Source organism: Melospiza melodia, chromosome 11, assembly GCF_035770615.1.
Source record: "Melospiza melodia melodia isolate bMelMel2 chromosome 11, bMelMel2.pri, whole genome shotgun sequence".
NCBI classification, from domain to species: Eukaryota; Metazoa; Chordata; class Aves; order Passeriformes; family Passerellidae; genus Melospiza; species Melospiza melodia.
Window position 1 is genome coordinate 22864381 of NC_086204.1, and position 21120 is coordinate 22885500.

A 21120-nucleotide genomic window follows, 5' to 3' on the forward strand; every position below is an offset into this window, starting at 1 on the left:
CGGAGATTGACCTGGTTATCTGTAACCCTTCCTGGGGAGCAGCGCTGTGAGCAGAGCTCTGGTTTTGTGCTGCCTGACCCACTGCAGACAGTGTGGGGCAGGAGAGGCCAATAAATGGGACAGGAAAGGCTGAGTGTAGCCCCCAACCCCTGCTTTTGGCAGTGGGGATGTTCTGATGGTCTCCTGGGCACGGCTGAAGTGTTGGTGCTGGTCCCAGCACAATGGTGATCCCCAGATCCCCAGGAAGAGCTCCATGATCCCAAAGCTGCCTCCAGTTCAGGACAATTGAGTTCAGTCCACTCCTTTGGGGCATGGTACCCAGGCTGGCCCCATCAGCCAGCTCTCCTCCAGGCAGCACCCCACAGTGCCCAGGGGACCCTGGAACCTACACCAGGAACCCCCAGTCCTGGGTTAAATCAGCAGGATTTAAGAAGAATCCACAAGAACCACAAGAATCCAGTGGAGGATTCTTGTGTCCTGAGTTTCCAGCTGGCTTCCAGCTTTTCCTTCCCACTGCCCCAGGCTCACAGGTCTCCAAAGAACCTCCTACAGCTTTTGTGCAAAGAGGAGATCGAGAGACATCTCCCTCCCTGTGCCTGTCTTGTGCTGAACCTCTACAGACCCTGGAGAAGCCACACTGCACAGGGGATGCTCTGCCCAGGGAGGCTCAGACACCAGGTGGGGTCTCCTGGGAACCCCCTGCCTCCTCCCCACCTTTGGGAACCTCTCCTGAGGTTCCTGGTGTCTGCACTGAGCGAGTGTGAGGCTGCTGAACGGGGTGCAAAGGAAGGAGCTGAGCCTTTGGGAAATGCCTCCCCAGGCTGTTTGCTCCCTGCCAGGGGCTGGCAGCAGGCCAGGCCTTTGCTTTGGAGAATAATCCGCTGGCTTTAGAGCTCCCAGCACTCCTGGGGAGTGAAAAACAAGTGTGGCTGCTCAGGGCCTGCTCAGTGGGTGTGTGGTGGCACGGGTGGGTGACAAGGGCAAGCTCAGGGCTTCATTCCCTGCCTGTCCCAGCCCAGCTGGGGGCACAGCTGTCCCCTTCCTCCTCTTTGGGTGCTGGGCACCCCCCTGGCCCTCACCATCCCTGGTATGCCACCTTCTTCCCACTTCCATCACCCATTGCTGGGTGAGAATCCCCCTACACCTCCCACGCAGGACATGGATCTGGGGACGTCCTGCTCAGTGCCACCCCAGGGGTGACAACCAAAACACGTGTGTGCCCAGGAGATCAGTGTGCTCCTGGCACCAGCCTCAGTCCCCAGCAGGGAGCAGCAGAAAAATCTGAATTGCTCTGCTGAGAAATTAATCTTCTTTTCGTGTCTTAGCTCAGCCTGACCTAGAAGAACCACACCCCCTGCCCTGGGTTGATTTTTTTTTTCCCCCTCTGTGGGGTGTTTAAAGGGAAAATACAGCAAATGTGTGGGAGACAGGGGCCAGACCTCCAGCAGGACAAAGTGGTTTCAGACAGGATTTGCCAGGCTGCCCTCTGCTGAGACTCTCTGAGCTGGGGTGGGTGGGCAGAGAAAATGTCATCTGCCCAAGGAAGGGCAGCAGAACAGAAACAGTGAAAGGTCAAGAGCTGTGCTAGGCTCCTCCTGGCAGGGTGCAGAGTCAGGGGGACTTTTGGCTGGAGAGAAGTAAAAGCAGAGCTGCTGGAGAGAGGAGTGGCAATGGGAACCAAGCAGCTGCAGCGCCCGTGCCCTCCCGTGGTGGCTGTGGTCCTGGGCTGGGGACAGGGACTGGGGCTGGCTGACCACAGGACAGCCACAGGAGGTGAAATGTGCCTCTCCTGCCCCACACCAAACCCGCTTCACATCCCTTTTCCTCAGTCCCTTCATGCCCAGGGATGATGGCTCAAATGCCGTCTGTGGTTTCACAGGCACAGGCAGGGTGAGGGAAACCAGGCAGCCCAACGCCAAAATGATCCTGGCAAAGTGCTGAAGCCCACAGCCTGGGGGTTGCATCCAAAGAAAGGCTTCATCTACCTTGAAAGCTCATCAGCTGCCTACCCTCATCAGGGTTAGGGTTAACCCTGCTCCCTCCCGGCCTCAGCTTCCCTTTTGTAAAGTTGGGGAGATAGAAAGGAAAGAACCCCCAGTCTCCTCTTGTGCCTGAGGGCTTTCTTGTGGCTGTGCTGCGGGGTTGGTTCCTGTTCCACAGGTCCTGGAGGAGAGCAGGGAGGCCAGGCAGTTGTTCTGGTGCTCATCCGCGTGTCTCTGTATGTGTGTCTGTCTGTCCCTCCGTGTCAGAGTGCAGCACCTGTGGCTGTCCCACCCCTCCTGAAAAGGGGTCCTGAGTCCAGACCCACCCCCAGCTGGGCTCTGTGCACTGGGAGAGGGGCAGTGCTGGGAGCCACAGGGTTTTGAGGCAGTTTTTGGGCAGCAGCCCCGTTTGGAGGCTCAGCCCTGTGTCTCTGGGCAGGACGTGCAGGCAGCGTGAGCAGCAGGGATTATGGCTGCTATAAAAAGCAGCAGCATCTCTTCTCTCTGCTCCCTAAGGCGCTTAGGGGAGGAAGGAGGGAATTAAAGAGCAACCTCCTGCACTAAAGAGGTACAGTCAGAATAGCCTGGCACACTCATGAGACCCCCTCCTCCTCAGCATCCCCAGAAATCCTCCCCTGGACAAAGCAACCCCCCCATGCTCTTCCTGGGTCCCTGCTGTTGGATCACCAGAAACTTGTCCCCTGCTCAGAGGGCAAGGAGAGGGCTGGGGAGGACAGCTGAGCCTGCAGAGGGGGTCCTGGTGGGCGAGAGGAGCACACAAGGATGCTGTACCATTACCACACCACAAACAAAAACGTGGAGGACACTCCTCACTCTTCTGCCCGGTCCTGTCCTGCCACCCTGCTTCAAAGGTCCTCTGAGGGTACTGGTGATGCCCTCCTAAATGCAGCCAGCTGCATGGGTGCATGGCTGGACAGAGAGACACTGAGATCTTGGAGGGACGGGGTTGTGGCAGCCCAAAGCCATGCAAAAGGCAAAAGGGCTCCGTGGTGTTGGGACTCTGACAGGCTCACTATCAGCCTCAGAGCTCAGCACTGGTGTGGGCCCTGGTGACATCTTTGGGGACAAAGCAGGGGGAAGACGATGGCAGGGATGCAGGGAAGGGGGATGTGAAAGGAGGTGGTGTGGGGAACAGCTGCCCTCTGTGGTGTTCCCCCATTCCTGGCAGATTCCAGTGGGGTCAGCTCCAAAAGCAGCCCCGGGGTCCCGCAGAGCTCTGGTGCCAGCCCTGGCTGTGGCATTGCCCAGGTTGGTGCTTCCCCTCGCTGTGGGCACTGCAGCAGCATCACCCAGTGCTTGGTCATTCCAGGAGATGGGCACAGCCGCAGGACCCCCCTGGCACCCCTGCAAATGGGGAATTCAGAGAGGCTGAGCGGAGGGAGGGCTCGGGGCGCTCCCTGCCAGCCCGGCCCGGCTCCGGCGGCCACAGGAGGGAGCTGGGCTCCTTCCTTCCTTCCTTCGGCTCCTGCTCCGAGGGAGCTGGGCTCCTTCCTTCCTTCCTTCGGCTCCTGCTCCGAGGGAGCTGGGCTCCTTCCTTCCTTCGGCTCCTGCTCCGAGGGAGCTGGGCTCCTTCCTTCGCCTGGGCCCCATCCTTCTCCTGGGCTCCTTCCTTCTCCTGGGCTCCTTCCCTCGGCTCCTGCTCCGGGGCAGCCTCCCCAGCCCAGCGTGCGAGCCGCTGCTCGGTGCGGGAGCATCTCCTGGGCTCAACCCGCGTCCTGTGGGACCCCGAAGGTCTCCGGAAGGGAGCCAGAGCCCGGCTGGAGTGCAGGGGGCTGCCTCCATGCCCAGGGGAGCCTCCACCTCATTCCCAGCCGCTGATGGGTGATGGGGCTGCGGTGCAGCCGTGGGGGGATCGGTTGTGCCCAGGAGTGGCGTGTCCCCATGGCGAGCGGTGCCACTGTGACGCACGGCGTGTCACTGTCCCTCACCTGCGTGACCCCGGTGTCCAGCATGCTGATGCTGAGAGAGCAGGGCAGCAGGAAACCTGTACAACCTCCCTGCACAACCTGCTGAACCCCGGGAATCTGGAGCTTCCCGGCTTCCCCAGCCCACAGCCAGCCCTGGTGCTGCAGGGAGTTACTGCAGGGGTGACAGTCACTGAGGGGATCGTGCCCCAGCATCCCCCTTGCGCTGATGGAGCATCCCTGTCCAGCCCCAGGAAGCCTGGCAGGTGCCAGAGCAGCCACGCCACAAACCCAGGATTCAAATGAAAAAAAAACCAAAAAAAAAACAACAAAAAAAACCAAAAAAAAACCAAAAAAAAAACCCACCAAACCAAACCAAACCAAACCAAAAAAAAAAAAAAAAAAAAAAACACCGAGAAAAATGACGGTGGCAAAACAGAGAACACTGTCAGATCGGAAATGGTTAATTACGGGGGGAGGTCTGGGGTACTGTCCTCACTGTCACTTGCTGAAAAGTGACAAAGCCTCAGCCCAGGGTGGGACTGCTGGTAATGGCTCTCATTAAAGCCCTTGGACCAGGAGTTTGAAACCGCGTCCATTTTCCTTGAGCCCTTTCAGAAGGGGAAAATGCTGTTCTGGCCCCTCTGTTTGTGGTGTGCTGGGTACTGCAGGCTGGGAAAAGGCAGGACTTGCATCCCTGAATGCAGAGGCACAAGTCTGGACCACGGCCCCGTCTCAGGACTGCCTCTGTGGCACATCAGCATCACCTTTTTTTTTAAGTTCAGGGAAGATGTGGAGAGTAAAGGGATCTTCATAAGAGAGAGGCACAAGGAATGAGCTTGGTCCCAGTGCCTCCACTGTGATATACAGAGAAATTATGGATCCTGGTTTAAAACACTTATTGAGGTTTTAAAGAGCTGATCTTAAAACAGCAATGAAGCCATCAGGATGCTCCTTTTCCCACATGGTTTGGGAGCTTGCACCACCAGTGAGGAGCAGGGATCTACAAATGGGGAAGGATATCTTTGGGCACAGAGAAGGGCAGTTTTAGTTGGTGTGCTCTGGCTGGGAAGAGGAAGGTGTCCAGGGAGAAGAGGGAGGTGTCCCTGCTCCATCACTGCACGTGGGGCTGACCCCAGTACAGAGCCAGCACCCCTTGGGGTGGCAGGAATTCTGGGGGTGATGCAGGAGGTGCTCACACTGGGATGAGGCTGAAGGATGCAGACATACAAGGGCTGTTTTCCCACACAAAGAGTTTGGATTTCATGCAGATAGGTCCCTGTCTTCCTCTCCAGCAACATTTCCTCAGAAAAAGGGGTTGTACCTGGTCCCAACAGGGCTGCTCCCTGCCAGGGGGTGCTGGGCTCAGGCAGAGATGCGGTGGAGGGAATGTGATGGCCCTGGTTTGGTTACAGGCCCAGAGAAATGAGGCTCCCTGGGCAGCTTGGGCTGTCACCCTGCTGTCCCAGAGCCACAGGACACACCTGCTGGACAGGGCTGTGAGCTGGAGCTGCAGAACTGAAGGCAGGAGTGATGGCCCAGGCAGATCACCAATGTACGGGGGGATTTGGCCCCTGCTGGCCTTTCTGTGCCTTTCTGCAGCTCCCAGCTCCCTGCTGAGCCCTGGGCCTGGCCCCAGAAGTGCAGACACCACATTTCTCTGCAGCCTCCTTGTCTCCTTTGCCCTTTTCCCCACCCCATTCCCACACCACGGGACAGCCCCATGCCAAAGGACTGCCCGGCCTCTCTCTGCAGCTCATTCCTCTTGCAAGCTTTGTCTGGTGGGTGTATTTTTGCATTTGCTTTTTCTTTTTTGCTATTCACAGGGAACAAAGAGGGGGTCACAAACCCAAGGGCTGACAAGCCTGGGAGAAGGGGTGATGCCACCCACCCCCACAAGGTCCTTAGAGGCTGGTACAACCAGGGGGAGGAGGGCTTTGCTCCAGGGCCGGCTCTGCCCGTCCCATCCTCTCCCCGCCCGGCCCTGCGGGGCGGCTGCTGCCGTGTTCCGCTGCTCCATCCCGCTGCTCCATCCCTCCTGCGCATCCCGCCGCTCCATGCCGATCCCGCTGCTCCATCCCGCCCGGCCCGGGCGTGGCGCCGGTCACGTTTGCTGCGGCAGGTGGCAGGTCTCGCTGATGGCAATGACCACGTCCTGGGGCTGCCGCTCCCGGTGCTGCCGCTGCGGCGCCTCGGGCAGCTCGCTCATCTCGTTGACGCTGTTGCTGATGCAGTTGATGTCGCTCTTGTTGCTGTTGTCATCCGGGTTGGGGCCAAAGATCCAGTCTGGAGGAGGGAAAAAGCACAAAACAAGCCCTTGGTTACCTCCAGCTCTTTGCCCAGAGCTCAAGGCTCTGAAATGGTGTGAAAATTGCTGTCTCCAGCTACACCCTACCTCTAACTGTGTGCTTTCCCCTTGCCCATCCCTGCCCCTTCAGCTCCCTCCACTCCCCTGGTGCTGGGATTTCTGCTCTTCCCAGCTCTGGGCTGGTTTTCAGGCTGATGGTTTCTGGAAGCCCTCCCAGCTTAGGCAGATGAAATCACCCTGTTAATCCCAAAAATGAGAGTGAAGTGCCTCCAAAGTGAAGCGTGCATCTGGGGTCTCCAGCAATCTGTTTCCTAAAGTGGGGTTTTGCTGTCAGACAGAGTAAGTGATTAAATAACTACGTTGTCGTCCAAATGGGGTTGGAGACGTGGCTGGGACATGGCTTTTCTGCCTTGAGAGTACATTCCAGCCATGCCAGGGCCTCAAACCCTCCATGGCAGTTTTGGGGCTCTGCTTCTTGCACCAGGACCTGGTTCTGAGCTGATCCATGACCCTGGGGGTGACTGATGTCCCTCCAAAACACAGTGTCACTGCTGGATGCCAGCGTGACTGGAACATCCCCTGCAGCACCAGGGATGGCAGCTGAGTGAAAGCAGGCAGTGCTGCTCCCCAAACTGCTGCCTCTAAAGAACTTGACTGTTTGGCCACAGCCCACTGAGATGGGAAGGCACCAGCAATGAGGAAATCAAAGCTGGGGAAACCCAGGTGAGGGAGAGCAGCCCCAAGACCTTGTGGCTGTGGGCAGTGGAGCACCAGCACCCCTCTGCTTTAGCTCTGCTGTCAAAATAAAGAGGAGGTGGCTTCCAGGAGGCAGACAGAAGGACCAGCCTGGTTTTGTTGTTCCTGAGGAACTCTGCTTACTTGCCACTGGATCTCACAGAATACAATTTCTCTCCTTTGTGCTGTGGGGTATTTTCTCTCCCACAGGACATTCCAGTTATGGTTTCCTGAACAGGAACACAGAAATGCCATCCCAGTGAGATGACGTCTTTCTCATGGGCTGTCGAAAAAAGTTTTGCCACAAAACTAGGACTGAATAATGGCAGATGCCAGGGTGGGATGCCAGGTGTGAAGTGAATGGAAGATCTCATTTCTCAGCTCACCAGTGGTGGCCAGACATTTCTTCAGGTGTGAGCAGAGAGCCAGGAATGACCTGTGGGCCTCTCTGTGCTCAGTGTGTGCACTGCAAATCAGATTTTGAGCTTTTTTTTGAGAGACCCAAAACTTCTCTCTCTTGTTTTTTTTTGTTTTTTTGTTTTTTTTTTCTTTTAAGAAAAGCCAAAAGTTTTGTTGTTTTTGCTATGCAATATTTGATTTTTTTTCCCCATTCTGAAGCTATTTGGCCACAGCATCCCCAAGAGAGCAGAACATGACTTTGAGGGTGATGCTCACGCTCTGGAGCCAGGGTAGGTGACAACCCTGGCAGGGACAGGGAGTGGAGGGGTTGTGCCCCACTGCTAGCATGGTCTGGCTGGCAGAGACGGCTCTCTCCAAGGAGGGTAGAGCTCTGTGGTGACACTGGGCACTGGCAACATGTCCAGAGAGGGACAGCTCTTCCTTGGTTTTCCTATTTTCTTCACCTCCATCACTGTGCCAGCAGGGTTTGCTGGCTGTCCCACAGGAAAGGCAGGAGAAGAACAACCACAGCTCCCTCAGCCATCACTGGGCTGGCAAGAGGGACTGGGAAACTCCGCAAAGAAGGGGTCCAAAGGTTTTTGGGGAGCCCTGTGTCTGAGTCCCAGACAGGACATTCAACTTTCACTTGCATAACCCGCTTGAGGCTGGGCTCCCCATCACAACCCTTCCCCAAGCAAAATCAGCCAAGCCCAGAAGGCTCATTTGGGGCTTTTTTCTTTTATAGCTTTGATTTTGCTTGGCTTTACTGGGTTTGGACTGAAGGCCAAACACTCCACCACCTTCTCTGTGGTCTGGTCCATCCCAGACAGAGCCTCCTGGCCCCAGGACCTCGCAGGCTGCTGCAGCCCCCACGCAGAGAGCTGCTTGCCCTGAGGAGAAGCTGAAGGCAGTAACAGGATTGCCTCCTACAAATACTATTACAGTTCTCAGCTTGCCTTCCTTGACGTCAGCCGTAAAACTCCAGTGGGAGCAGCAGGGAGGAAGGGGAATAATCTCTAGAAAAAGGGGTGATGGGTCCTCAAATATCCCGGGAGCTGCTGGAGAAGGATTGCCGTGTGCAATGAGGAGCAAAGAGCGTTGCATGCCTGTGAGCAGGGGTGAGTGGCATCTGGTGGCCAGATGATGGACCCCTGGTGACACTTGTGGGCACAAGGAGAAGCAAGAGCTGGATGAGGCACTGTGGTAAAGGCAGAGAAATGCAGGGGATGGGTGTGTTGGGAGAGCACCAAGGGCACCAGCAAAAGCCATTGGCACGGGAGAAGTGACACAGTGCATTGTCACCAAAGGGGATGTGGCTGTGTGGGGCTGCCACAGTCCAGCTCCTGGGTGAGAGCAGGCTGGATTGTGAGTGCTAATCCGAACCACCGCTTCCCTGGGAATTATTTCTGGAGCCTGCTGGATCTAATTACCCAGTAATCTGCAGGAAGATGTAATTAGGCTGTCATTAGAGGGTATTTACTGAGATGCCTTTATGATTTGACTGTGTAAGTAAGGAGTGAAGTAATTACACAATTACATGTTATTTGTGGCCATTTATGGCCTGTAACTTCAGCGTGTTGCCATGTGTGGAAGAGGGGAGCGAGGCCCCGTGGAGCTGGCAGAGGATCTCCTGCCAGCAGGACCCTGGAGAAACAACCATAAAAATGTCAGCGCCCTCGTGTCCCCTGCCAGGCATGCCAATTCCATCCCAGCCAGGCTCCATCCTCCCCAGCAGCTCCCTCTGGCTCCTCTCAGTGTGAGGGGGAGGAACCAAGGTCTCCTGGGGTCACCCATGGCATGTCTGGGGAGCCATGAGGGAGGAGAGAGAGGAGACCTGCACTTCTTTGGCGTCAATGGGATTAAAGCTCGCTCTGATGCGGAAGGAACTTTGCAGGGGATGGGAAGGACAGCCTCATGTTATGTGCCAACACAGGCTGGAAATCTTGGATAATGAACCCTGCACAGGGGTGTAACTGGGTAATGGGGGTGGCCAAGGGCTGGGAGCCCAGGGGTGGTGGTGGTGACTGACCAAAGGAACCTGCAGCCCTCGGCACCATGTCAGGTATTTATCTCTCCATCCCTTACAGCTGGCAGGGGGATGCATGAGCCACAAAAAATATACACACAGAGGAAAACAAAATCCTCTTTTGGGTCTAAGTCCACATACGAGTTCACACAATCTCCAGCCAGCAGGTGAGCAAAGTTAGGCTGTACCTAATGACACCTAATGGATCTGGGACAGCTACAGGCAGAGCTGGGGTGAGGAGGGATCCCACAGTGTGCTCCTGGGGCAGTGGCACATCCACACCCAGGACAGTCACACTTTGGAGATAAGAAGTATTGCCTGTCCCTACCCAGCAACTGGAAGGAGCTCATAACACATGCTGCAAAATCCAGGGCATGCCCACGGGTGTGTGTGTGAATGTCTTGGATAAAAGAGAGGAACAAAGTGACTTTCTCAGCCAGGCTGAGGAGCAGCATCTAACCCAGAGACACCTCTTCCTGCTGGTCAGGTGCTGCTGAGGATCAGTGGGCCTGCTGGGGTCTGCAGAGCCAGTGGAGAGGTGGGGTGAGATCGATATGGAGTGATTGATCCAAAGCAGCTGGAGAGAGGAGATAGAGCAGACTGGGCACATCAGCAGCTGTGGAATAGCAATTCTGTTATTATTATTACTATTATTATTATCCCCAAGTAGCAGAGTGATGTGGCACAAAATGCCCCTGCACCTGCCTGTCTCTGAGTCTTTGACAGCACCCCTGGAGGCAGGACCCCTGGGATATGCTGTATTTTTGGGGACACAAAAACACTGGGGATGCCCAGATGTCACAGCATGCCCTTCGTATGAGCAGCTGGTCCTTGCCCAGAAAGCCCTGACAGGGCAGGCAGCAGAGAGCAGCCTCCTGCTGTCTGGGTGCAGAGGGGCACAGGGTTGCTGTGTGCCCAGTGTCACCCCAAGGGGGTGGCACAGTCCGCTGCATTCACTGGTGGCAGGGTGGGATGTCTGTGAGGCATTTCAGCTGCTGAAAAAGAGACATCCCAGGCAGAAGAGCAGAAGGGGGTGGGAGAAAGGGCTGAAATTTAAATGCAGCCTGGTGAGTGAGACATTCACAGTCCCTGTAGAGATGGAAACAGGAAAGGAAGGGGCGACATGTTCGATGAACAATCAAACTCGTGCTCTAGTTTTGCTTTAAATGGAGCTGGGTGTGAAAGCAGCTGCTAAAAAAGCTCTTTTCCCATCAGCAGGAGCAGAAGCACCTCTTTCTTTGAAACAAGTCCTGACCCAGCAATCACATTGCTCTGCAGCAAGGCAGGGCCGGCTCTGGCCGGAGCATTCCCAATGGAGATGAGTTCAAGGGTATCCCTCGTGTCTCTGACATGATGCAGCAGTCACAGCTGGATGTTGTAGCTGTCTCATTTGCTGGACAGATTCTACTTATCCATTAGCAAAATCAACAGATAACTCCCAGGTTTGTTCTGATGGAAAATCTGTGTCTGCCCCTGGCAACAGTAATTTGTTAGAAACCCCCCTTTTCCCCTCACTTCTTTCTAAATGAAGATTCACTTATTTCTAAATGAATTTGATGTTAGGGTTTGTTCTTCCTGCCCTGCTTTGCAGAAATTTCTCAGCTTTGCTGTGCTGGCTGAGTCAAAATTGTCCTGCACCCCAAAGAGCATGGGGAGCACTCTGCTTTGCTGATGGACAGGTAAGGACACTGCTCCTCTGCAGAGCTGTCACCAGCAGGAGGCACCTGGTGGGAGAAGGGGTGACGTGGAAAAGGCACTCAATTAATTATTATATTCTCTTAAAAACAGCTTCTCTGCACGCACCAGAGCAACCCTGGACCAAGCCTGCATTTGATGCCAGTCCCACCCATCAGGCAGCATTGCAGCTCCAGAGAATGGGTCTCTGAGAGGTGGTGGCTCAGGTGGGGTAGGTGGGAGGCAGGCATGGTCCTGGGGGTGGATATTTGCTGTCCATGTCTTCCAGAGGCAGAGTGAAGGTGACTAGAGAGTGAGGAGCCCTGCTGGGTCTCAGCTCAAGGGAGAGCAGTGCCTGCAGGGCAGCAAACACAGCCCATCCCTGGACCTGACACAGCCCATCCCTGCACCACATGATGGCAGGAATGGGAAGGCTGCCCTGAGATGCTGCATCCCTGAGGCCTTGGTCAATGCCTGGCAGCGTGTGCTGGAAGCCATTCCTCTCCTCCAGCTCTGAGCTCCAAAGGTTTGGCCTCAAATGCAGCTGTCCTGGAGTGGGCCCCCTTTGCAGACCACGGTGGCTCCTTGTCCAGCCCCAGCCTGTGAGGAGAGTGGTGAATTATCCTACAGCAGCCACTGCTTCCCCAAACAACACCTCAGGAACTCCTGACGCACCCCCATGCACCAGAAGGGAAACAGGCAGGGGATCACTGTGAGAGGTGGGTTAGAACCAAGATAGAAAAGCAGAAGGGAACCTGACGTGGTTACTTCCCACAACTTTGGCAGGCAAAGGAATTATCCTCAAAACAGAGCTGGAAAAGAAGAGGTATAAGTCCCACTGATGGACCTAAGATGCTGTCTGCAATCCCTGCCTGGGCTGAATTATCCTCAGAGCCCTGTGGTTCTGTGTGGAGCAATTAAAGTGGATCCCATGTCCCTGCAGGATCACCCAACAGCTATTTTCAGCAATGCCACATTCATGCACAGCTTCTTTGTTCAAGGAGACCGTTTCCTAAAGAAGCCTGAAATGTGCTGGTTGGAGATAAGGCTGAAAAACAAAAATATGGCTGGTGGGTCAAAAGGGCAAAGAAAAGAAAGACCCTGCTCCAAGGATGGTGTAGCAGCACCAAAGCCATCGACCAGCACAGTCCTGCCAGTGTCAATGAACCTGCTGGGCATCTGCCCCGGGCCCATTGCCAAGGGAAAAGTTCCCTCCAAGGCCTGTCTGGAGACGAGCAGCCCGGAGGAGCCTCGGCTGAAGCGGGGGACGGCAGCCAAGGTCTCCTGCCAGGCGCGGCTCCCACGCAGCCCAGCAGAGCCTTCCTCCCGTGCGGGAGATGATGCTGTCCCCTTTCCCGGCCACCGCACGCGTGCAGTCTCCATGGCAACACCTTTGTTTCCAGTCAAACTTTTTATTTTTCCCCCCCTTTTTCCTCCTTTTTTTTTTTTTTTTTTAATTTTTAATTTTAAATAGGAGCGATATTCAGCGAGCTGCCGGGGCCGGCGGAGGGAGGGCGGGCAGATTCCCGGGATTGCAGTAATTAGGCGCCTCGTACGGCGGTGACAGCCTTGTCATTTGCCAAGCCCGCTCCTCGCCGCAGCGCCGGCTCTGGCAGCTCTCCAGCGCTTCAGAGTTAAGCAGCTTTCCAAACGCTTCGACCCAATTTGCCTCGACTGCTGGTGGGGCCTGAGCCTGCTCACGCAGGAGCCTTCCTCCCACCCTGCTCGGGGAGATCACGTCCAACCCCACACAGAGACATCGGATGAGTTTTGGGAAAGCCAAACGTGAGACTGGAGAGAAATGAAGGTGTTTGGGGCTCTCCAGGAAGAGCTGAACAGGGGCTCTTTCAGAGCCCTCTTATCCACATCCAGGTGCTCTGCCTTCCTGCTCTCCAACAATGCATCTTTCCTCCTTCTCCTATGCAGCTCCCATTTTCCACTCCTCCCCAGCCTGCTGGGCGTCACAGCAGTGCTCATGTTCCCCTGGGGATGCCTGGGCAAGCTCTAATTGATTTTTTAAGAAGCATCTGCAAATACCCGTTCAGATTTCGCAGGGAGAAAACCTTGGCAGCGTCCCAAGAACCCCTTCACCATCCAAAACTGAGCCCAGCCCCTGCTTCTCATTGCTCCTGTGGGAGCAGGGGCCTGGCTGATGCTTTGACTCCCCGAGCCGTGTCCCACAAGCTGGTATTGAGGAGTCACAATCATCCCCGCTGCCTCCCAGAGACTGTTTAAAGCAGCGATTAACTATTGCCACTTTAATCTCCCTGAAACAGGCTCCAGCCCTTTGGCATCTTATTTCCATCTCTCCCTGTGTATTTCTGAACATGATTAGTGCAGAAATGCTGATAGCAGAGGCTGGAGCTGCTGCTGAGTATATCAATCCAGGCATTGTGTTAAGGCAGCTAATAGAGCAGATTCTTATTTACTGTCCCTTGGTCTCTCTGTCCAGTCCCTAGAGTAATTTTATGCAAATTCATTCAAATGAAACCCCTTCTCTTTAAAAGCTGTTCCTTGGCAGTGTTAACAAACATGGTCTCATCTGCTCTCCTCCGAGGACTGGCTCATTTTAAGTGTAAAAACTGTGGGAAGATGGGCCTGGAGTGCTAACTAGGATGAGCTGGAGGCAGCCTTCAGCTCTGAGGGGTGCTGCTGGAGTTTGGGAAGTGCCTTCTCCTCTCTGCCTGGAGGAGGAAGAAGCTCACATATGGATTTCTGACCTTAACTTAGAGAGATATTACCTCACCCCGGGGCAGGGAGGATGCTTTGCCCTCAGCCAGGGGTGTTAAACTGGGAAAAGGCTTCTTCCAAAGTGTCAGGAAGCGGGCAGACCCCAGTGCTGTCCCCATGCTTGGTGCTGTGAAAGGCTGTGGCAGTCTCTTTGCAAAGGGCTTTGCAAGAGAAGGCCACCCTGCTGACCTCATCCCACGCAGAGGCTCAAGCTAAAGGTCAGCAGGGAACACTGGTGCCGAGCTGGAAGCAGCACAGCTGGGCCCAGGTGTCCCTGACTGCAGCTGCAGCCCCTCTGTGCCTGCAGGGACAGGGCATTTCTGTGGATTCTGCCCTGCTCTGCAGCACCCACCCAAGGGGTGCTTTGAGCACCCAAATCTCTGCTCTCCTGCATCAGGGGCCACAGCAATGGGGACAGGGGTGTCTGCTCTGTGGGGACACTGGGACTGGGCTGCCCCTGCCTCGGGAGAGTTTCCAGCCTGGCTGGCCTGATCCTTTGACCTTCTTGGGGCAGGAGTGGGGATATTTTTAGGTGCTGTCCCCACTGCCTACCTTTGTGGGGAAGGCAGCACGAAATCAGATGAGCACAGCCCCAGCAAGCTGCTGATTAAGGGTTAAATTTAACACTTTAAGACAATATATCCGTTTTCTTCCATCTGGAGCGAAGGAAAACTCCTCAGCAGCAGCTCCCTGCAGTTTTCTAGGCTCAGCCTCATGTGAGACCCCAAGTACTGCTCCTGCCAGGAGGTTTGACCTTTCTTGTCACAAATAACCCCCCTCTAAATCCCTGTGTCCTGGACCTGCTGGCCCTTGCCTGTTCATGACCGTCTGCCCAAAGGGCTTGGCTTGCCCTCCCCTCAGCAGGGCAGGGGTGCTGCCCACCCCAGGCACTGGCTGGAGTTTTGGCTGCTCTGTGTCTCCTGTGTCCCAGGAGCAGGGAGATAAAGGGGAATCATGAATGAACACGTGGATTTTGTTCCAGATGAGTGTGATCTCCCTCCCCCTTCAGAGATGGAGCCTGCTGGGCTTCAACCCTGACTGGGGGTCAGTCTCAGAGCAAGGCTGTGCAAAGGGATTTCAGCCTCTGTTTCCCTGTGCAGGGCATTGTTCCCAGAGCTTTTGGGGATTGTGCACATCTGCAGGAGCCAGGAACTCAAATCCCTCTGGGAATCCCTTCTGGATCCCTATCCAAACTGGAAAACTGTAATTGAAGCAGGGCCCTGACCCTCAGAAGGACACAATGGCTGTCAGGGTGTAGGGGCCAAAAGTACCAGGGGTTCAGGTGGGAATTGGGCACATTTGCACTCCCCAGCACGACCAGCCTTACAAATTATGGGGAAAAGAGCAAGAGTATCATTGAAGGCTTGTCACAAGCGGCCAAGCAGCTGTGCCTCACCACAGCAGCCAACAGTGTTTGTGCTCTCAGCCCTGATGGAAAGGGACAGCATTCATCAGCAACTGGATGAAACCAAAGAGGAGGAAGGCAAATCTCAAAAAAATGTATCCTCTTTGGGCTGTCATTGCGTGGATTTGTTGCAGGTCTGTGATGACTGTTCTAAGGCAACCAGGCTGCTGAGCTGTGTTTCCTAGGAGTTTATAGACTCACTGGTGTCTAATAAGGGGTTAAGCTCATATGGCAGATTTTCTTTCACTATGCACTAGTGGGTTGTTATCCTGTGCTCAGGTAGCTGTTGCCATGAAACTTTTCATGTTGGAGACCTCTAATTCAAGCTCAGTTGAAACAGGCCAAGGGATTTTACAGACATTTGGCAATCCAGACTCATGGACACACATTTATGCACACGTACACAGGCACAAGATCTGCTCCTTGAGGAAGGGGGCTAAACCCAAGGATTTTCTCTGGGAGTATGGTCAACACAGAACTCAGTTTGGAGAACCCAGCACATTAAATAAACCAACACTCTTGCAAATGTGAAAGGGTCAAAGCTTGGTCTAAAACCCGCCCAAATCAAAGGAGACACGCAAGGCAGCACGTCCAGCCTCGGCACCAGGCTCTTTTTGGCCACAAGCACACAATGCATGAAGCCCACACTCACCTACAAAGTCGTAGATGAGGTCCTTGATGAGATGCCCGACGATGGCGTACGCCACTGCCACCACCACCAGGGCTGCCATGAGGAGGTAGAGGACAGCCTTGGGCAGAGGAATGGCATCTCGAGGAGGGGGTTTGTACTCCTTGTAGAGCTGGTCATTGTCCGAGTATGAGTACTGGAACAAGTGGTCCAGGCCAGCTGTGAAGTTGCTGGAGTTCATGGACTGGCTATTGGACAGGTAGTTGTCCTGCTCGGGGTCCTGGAGGACACTCACCACCGAGCTGGTGGTGGCTTCCACTTGCTGTACCAAGTTCAGAGTCTTGTTAACGCTGGGGAGGATTTGGGAAAGGAAAGTGCTCCAATCTTTGATGGCACTGATGTTGCAAATAATCATAATTGCAATGAGGAAAGAGGTCTCCAAGCTCAAGAGACTTAAAAGGGAGAGAAAGAGGTGAGAATTGCTGTGCTTACACCAAACCATGTACTGCAAAGCGGGCAGAGAAGGTCTGGATGGGGTACGTTTCTCATTTGCAAATTCTTACATGATCCGGTAGGGATGCATCTGTGGTCCCTCGCCTCACTCCTGGAAATGCCCGCAGAAAACCCCTATGGGCATGAAGTTCCTTAGGAAAAAGTAGGTGCTGGAATGATTTTGACCGATATCATTTTTGTTCCTCAGCCGCCTGTCCCTTACGCTACTCACCGATGAACACCGGAGAGACAGGATCCTGTAGATATTTTCAGTCATCTGGAAAAGAAAGATAAATTGCCCTTCTCCAGCTTTATTTTTTGTTTTTTGTTTTTTGTTTCAGAGGCGATGGTCCTTGTTGAGACAGAAACCCCCGCTGCCTCTGCCCCAGGCTCGGTCAGGCTCCCGGTGCGCGGTGCGGTGCTGGCTCTCCCGTTGGCAGAGGGGACAAACGCTCAGACCCCACAAAGTTCGGCTGCTCCGCTGTGCGACGGGGCCGGCGGCGCGCAGCTCCGGCCCATTCCAGCCTGGCTTTCGGCAACTTCTTCTACCGGCATCTCCCGATCGATTCCTTTAAAAACACAACCAAGTCAGAGACAACGAGCACGCCGGCAGAGAGCCCAGCACCCGCTCCAGAAGCGGCCGGTCTCGGGTTTTACCTTAAAGACTTTTCCAAGCGAGCGGATCCTCTCTCCTGATGCTCCAGCTGGTTTCATTGCGGGCTGGGTCCCTGCGGAGCTCCCCGCACGCAGCCGCCGATCCGACGCGATGCGATCCGCTCCGCTGCCGTGTGCCGTGTGTGTGTGTGTGACACTCCTCCCGTCCTCTTCCCTGCTGTCCCTTCACCTGCCGGCTCTCCCCATCCTCCTCAGCCCCGGCTGCGAGGGGGATTAGCTGCCGGGAGCTTGGCTCCGAAACTCCTGAGCGTGCTGAAGCAGGCTGGCAGCGTGGGCTCAGCCTCCGCCGCCGCTCCCCGGGGAGTTAATCCTTGCGGGGACAAAAGATGAGCTCTGATCCGTCTGCGGGGTGTTGGCGGGGAGGTGCAGGGGAAGCTGGGGAGCGCTGCCGTGGGTAGCCCAGGTCCAGCCGCCCGCGGGCGCTGAGCTCAGCCTTTGTCTGGGAGCGGAGCCGGCGGCAGGCGGGAATCACAGGGCGGGCGCTGCCGGCAGCGGGGCGGACATCATCCATCCCACCGCCGGCATCCCGCAGGAGTGATGCTGCCCGCGGCCCCGCTCCCGCAGCCCCGCAAAGTTTGGGCATCGGAGGGAGGACAGCTTTGCAGAAAGCACGGAGGGCTTGAGGCTGAGCTCCCGCACCGCGTCCCCTCCCTGCTAAGCTGTTTGTGCCAACTGGTAAGAGCCAGCCGCCTTGGTCACCTTGATAATGGTCTTAAACTGGTTCGTGTTCCCTACACATACAGCTCATCTGCCTTAGTGTAGTGGTGGGATCTCTGCGATCACTGAGTTGCTGGCTTGGTTTAAAGGCAGTGGGACATATTTAAAGATGAGGAAATCTTAGAGAGGGGGAAATTGTTTTTCTATATTTGGAGGGGAAAATAAATCACAGCCCCCCCTTTTTTTCTTTTTTTTTTCTTTCTTTTTTTAAAAATTTTTTTTGTGTGCTGCTTCCCCATATAAGAAACAGCTGTCACGAGGGCAAGAAAATCACCACAATAAGCCTGAAAGCAGCCAAATGGAGCTTCTGAGAAACGACACCAAAAGATTAACTTTGTGTGTGTGTGTGTGTGTGTGTGTGTGTGTGTGTGTGTGTGTGTTACCAGCCAGCAGCAATCCTGCCAGCTGCCTGGGGGTTGGAAGAGTATAGAATAAAATGGCAACATCTCTTGTGCAATAGTATCACCAGGGTTTGGGTTGGCGATGGACAGATTGTACCAGCCCAGGAGCAAAGAAAATGTTGAGGAAAAAGCTTTTCTGCCCTCCCTGGAATGTGCATGGACTGTGTCACAGTCATTTCTGGTGCCCAGGACCATTGAACAACATCCTAAAATTTCTTCTCACAAGTGACAGAGCTGTGACTGGTTACAGAAGAATATCTGGGCAGCTGCATGGATACATATCCTGCAAAGGGATAGGTCCTGCTGTCTCCCTGCCCCAGCATCTTGATGTCCAGAGTTGGAGCTGCTACTCTGCCTCCAGAGCATGAAGCTGCAGAGATGCTTTGAGGGCCAGGGCAGGAGTCAGGAGCTAAGGGCAAATGGCTCCTCTGTCAGATTCTCCACACCAGATTTTATCTTTCCAAGATGGAAAATATGGCAATACTATTTTTTTAGTAAAAATTTTTCAATGTGAAGTGAATTTTGGGCTCTGTGCAAGGGTGGCACAGTGCAGTCTGGCTTTGCTCTGCTCATCCTTTGCCTGGGGTTCTTAGGAGGAGAGAACAACCCTCAGGGCATGGCCACTGGTCGTTGGGGACCGAAGCCGCTCCAAAGCTGTCCTTTCACCACAGCTGTTTGGTGCTAGCAGTTGCCATGGCACCAGTGCATCAAGCAGAGGGAACAGGAGAGCACCTGGTCCAGCTGACCCACCCCTGTGCCTGGCTTCAGCTGGGACTGTCCCAGGCAGGCTCCCACCATGCTGTACCCCTGTGTTCCCAGGAGGGGATGGAGCTGAGTGATTGGAGGCAGAGGGTTTGCAAAGGTGTGGGTACCTGGGGAGATTAATCAGAGCTGGGGGCAACAGGGGCAGCTCTCTGTGTGCCTGGGGACAGCTGGTGACAGCAGCCCAGACCTTGCCCCAGTGGGACACAGAGCAATCCCCCTCAGTTTCCTAGAGCTCCACCGAGTACTTGTGGGAAGAGGCTGGAAAAGCACTTGGGGAAGCTCTGAGTTCTGCTGCAGACACTGACTCCATTAAAGGGGCTTAGGGCACTACCACATAAACACTCCCCCACCATTTGTATTTCTCTGCAGCAGAAATCAAGTTGGCTCCTTTCATTTTCATTAACACCCTTATCAATTCAAAGTGACTAAATAGATGCTTAACTGTTCATTATACACTCTCTGCATCTCCGCTCTGAAAGGGAGCCTTTATTTCCACAGTTATGGTTTCCAGCCCATTACAGAGGGAGAGAGCATGGAGAGATACACAAGTGTGGATTTTAATAACCTTATATTTCAATCTCTCTATTATTAAAAAAAATGTTTGCATTTACTGTGATGGGGGGAAGATTAAAAGGATTGCCATGGATTCCACTTAGGGAACATTGCTAATGATTTCAATAAATCACTTTAAATAAAAATCACAATCTCCACAATTCCACCCAAATGCCATTTGGCAGAGGGGTTGATTATGGAAACAAAATGAATTTTGGAATTAGCTGCTTGTCCTAATGCAATTGGACAAATTAAATTTAGGGATACACACATATCCAACGACACACATATCTCATGCAGAAGAGCTGTGTTTTGGCCCCTGGGAAAAAGAACAAATAATGTTTTAGTGGGTTAAGACAGATCTTGTCCCTCATGATGGATGTCAAGTGTTTGTTACAGCTATTTCCTTAGTATTTTTATTTTATGGCTTACCCTCTGTGAAGCTACAAAGCACTGGTGTTTTATTTCCACCAAGGCAGGATCCAACTGACCACTGGGACTCGACTTTGGTAATGGCTGTGTCCATGCAGAGCTGAAAAACCACTCTGACACATCCCTAGCAATGCCCAGAGCAGGCAGTCTGGACTCCTGTCTGTGACTGGGACCAGACCCCAGGATGTGTACAGCGGGTGAAGCCCAGGTTCTACACCAGATGTGGAGATCTGATGCTGCTCCCAGCTCCACTGCTGGCTGTGTGTCCTCCGTTGTGACACGTGAGGGACCAGCAGGCCACAGGCTGTGGATGTGGCAGCACCTGTCAGGTGCAAACAGAGCTGTAGGGGTGGAGAGCAGAGCTGGAGTTTATTGCTGTGTACTGTGCCGTGGCTTGGGAGGGCTTTGTGTCTCTCCCTGGCTCACAGCTATGCAGAAGTTGGCCCTAAATGTAGTCAGAATGTGCAGCTCCAGCAGCAACAACTCCATCTGTACTTCTGAGTGAGACATTGTCTGCCCAAGGGTTGTTTTTACAGCCTGAAGGGTTTTTAGTGTCTCTTTTCTGTGCTGCTGATGACTCCAAACCCTGATCCCCACCAGAGAAACCTCTGCACCTGGCCAGAAGAACAGGCACAACGATTTACACCCTCATATGGCACAGGTAAAACACATCACAGGACTCCCTGAAACCACTCAAATTTTAGCTGTGCAGGGGGACATTCCTATCCAGATGCTGGCTCGTGGGGGCTGCACAGCTCCTGCTCCAGTCCCTGCAGCCTTCCCCTGGAGGAGGCACAGTGACCTTCATTCATCCCTGCATGGGCCAGATGCTCTTCCCTGCCTCCCTGCCTGGCTGTGCTCGGCTGCCGCGCTGCACCCGGAGCTGCGACTTCGTCTCTAAGCAAATTCCAGACCTGCACCAAAGTTTTGACAGCAACCTTCCAGCATGACAAGAAGTTGTGAAATTTAGGCTTATCCTGTATTCCCATTCCTGGCATTCATCTTGCCCAGCGATTTCTGCTTGAACAAAACAAACAAACAAGGAGCAGCAGCAATTTTTAGCAGATGAATCACAGCGAGCTATCTTTATCTATCTATATATAAAAGCACCTTTTTAAAAACTTCTTTTTTTTTTTTTTTTGATGCTGTATTATTCATGTATCCAAAGCTGAAGGAGTCCAGATTATAATAATAATATTACACATAATAAATATGCCCTATTAAATGCAGTGCCTAGGAAGACTGTTCCCTGTCTGCTGTCTCTGGTAAGCTAA

General features: G+C 54.0%; 1 protein-coding gene across 1 annotated transcript; it reads right to left on the reverse strand.

Moving 5' to 3' along the window:
* Positions 1-5663: 5663 nt before the first annotated feature.
* On the reverse strand, positions 5664-17550 carry LOC134422805 (uncharacterized). The gene is made up of 3 exons (XM_063165177.1): positions 16962-17550; positions 15837-16873; positions 5664-6193 (listed from the first exon to the last, which is right to left on the reverse strand). Exons 2-3 carry the CDS (start codon positions 16312-16314, stop codon positions 6012-6014), a joined length of 660 nt encoding a protein of 219 aa, XP_063021247.1. The 5' UTR covers positions 16315-16873; positions 16962-17550; the 3' UTR covers positions 5664-6011.
* Between the last annotated feature and the right edge of the window lie 3570 nt (positions 17551-21120).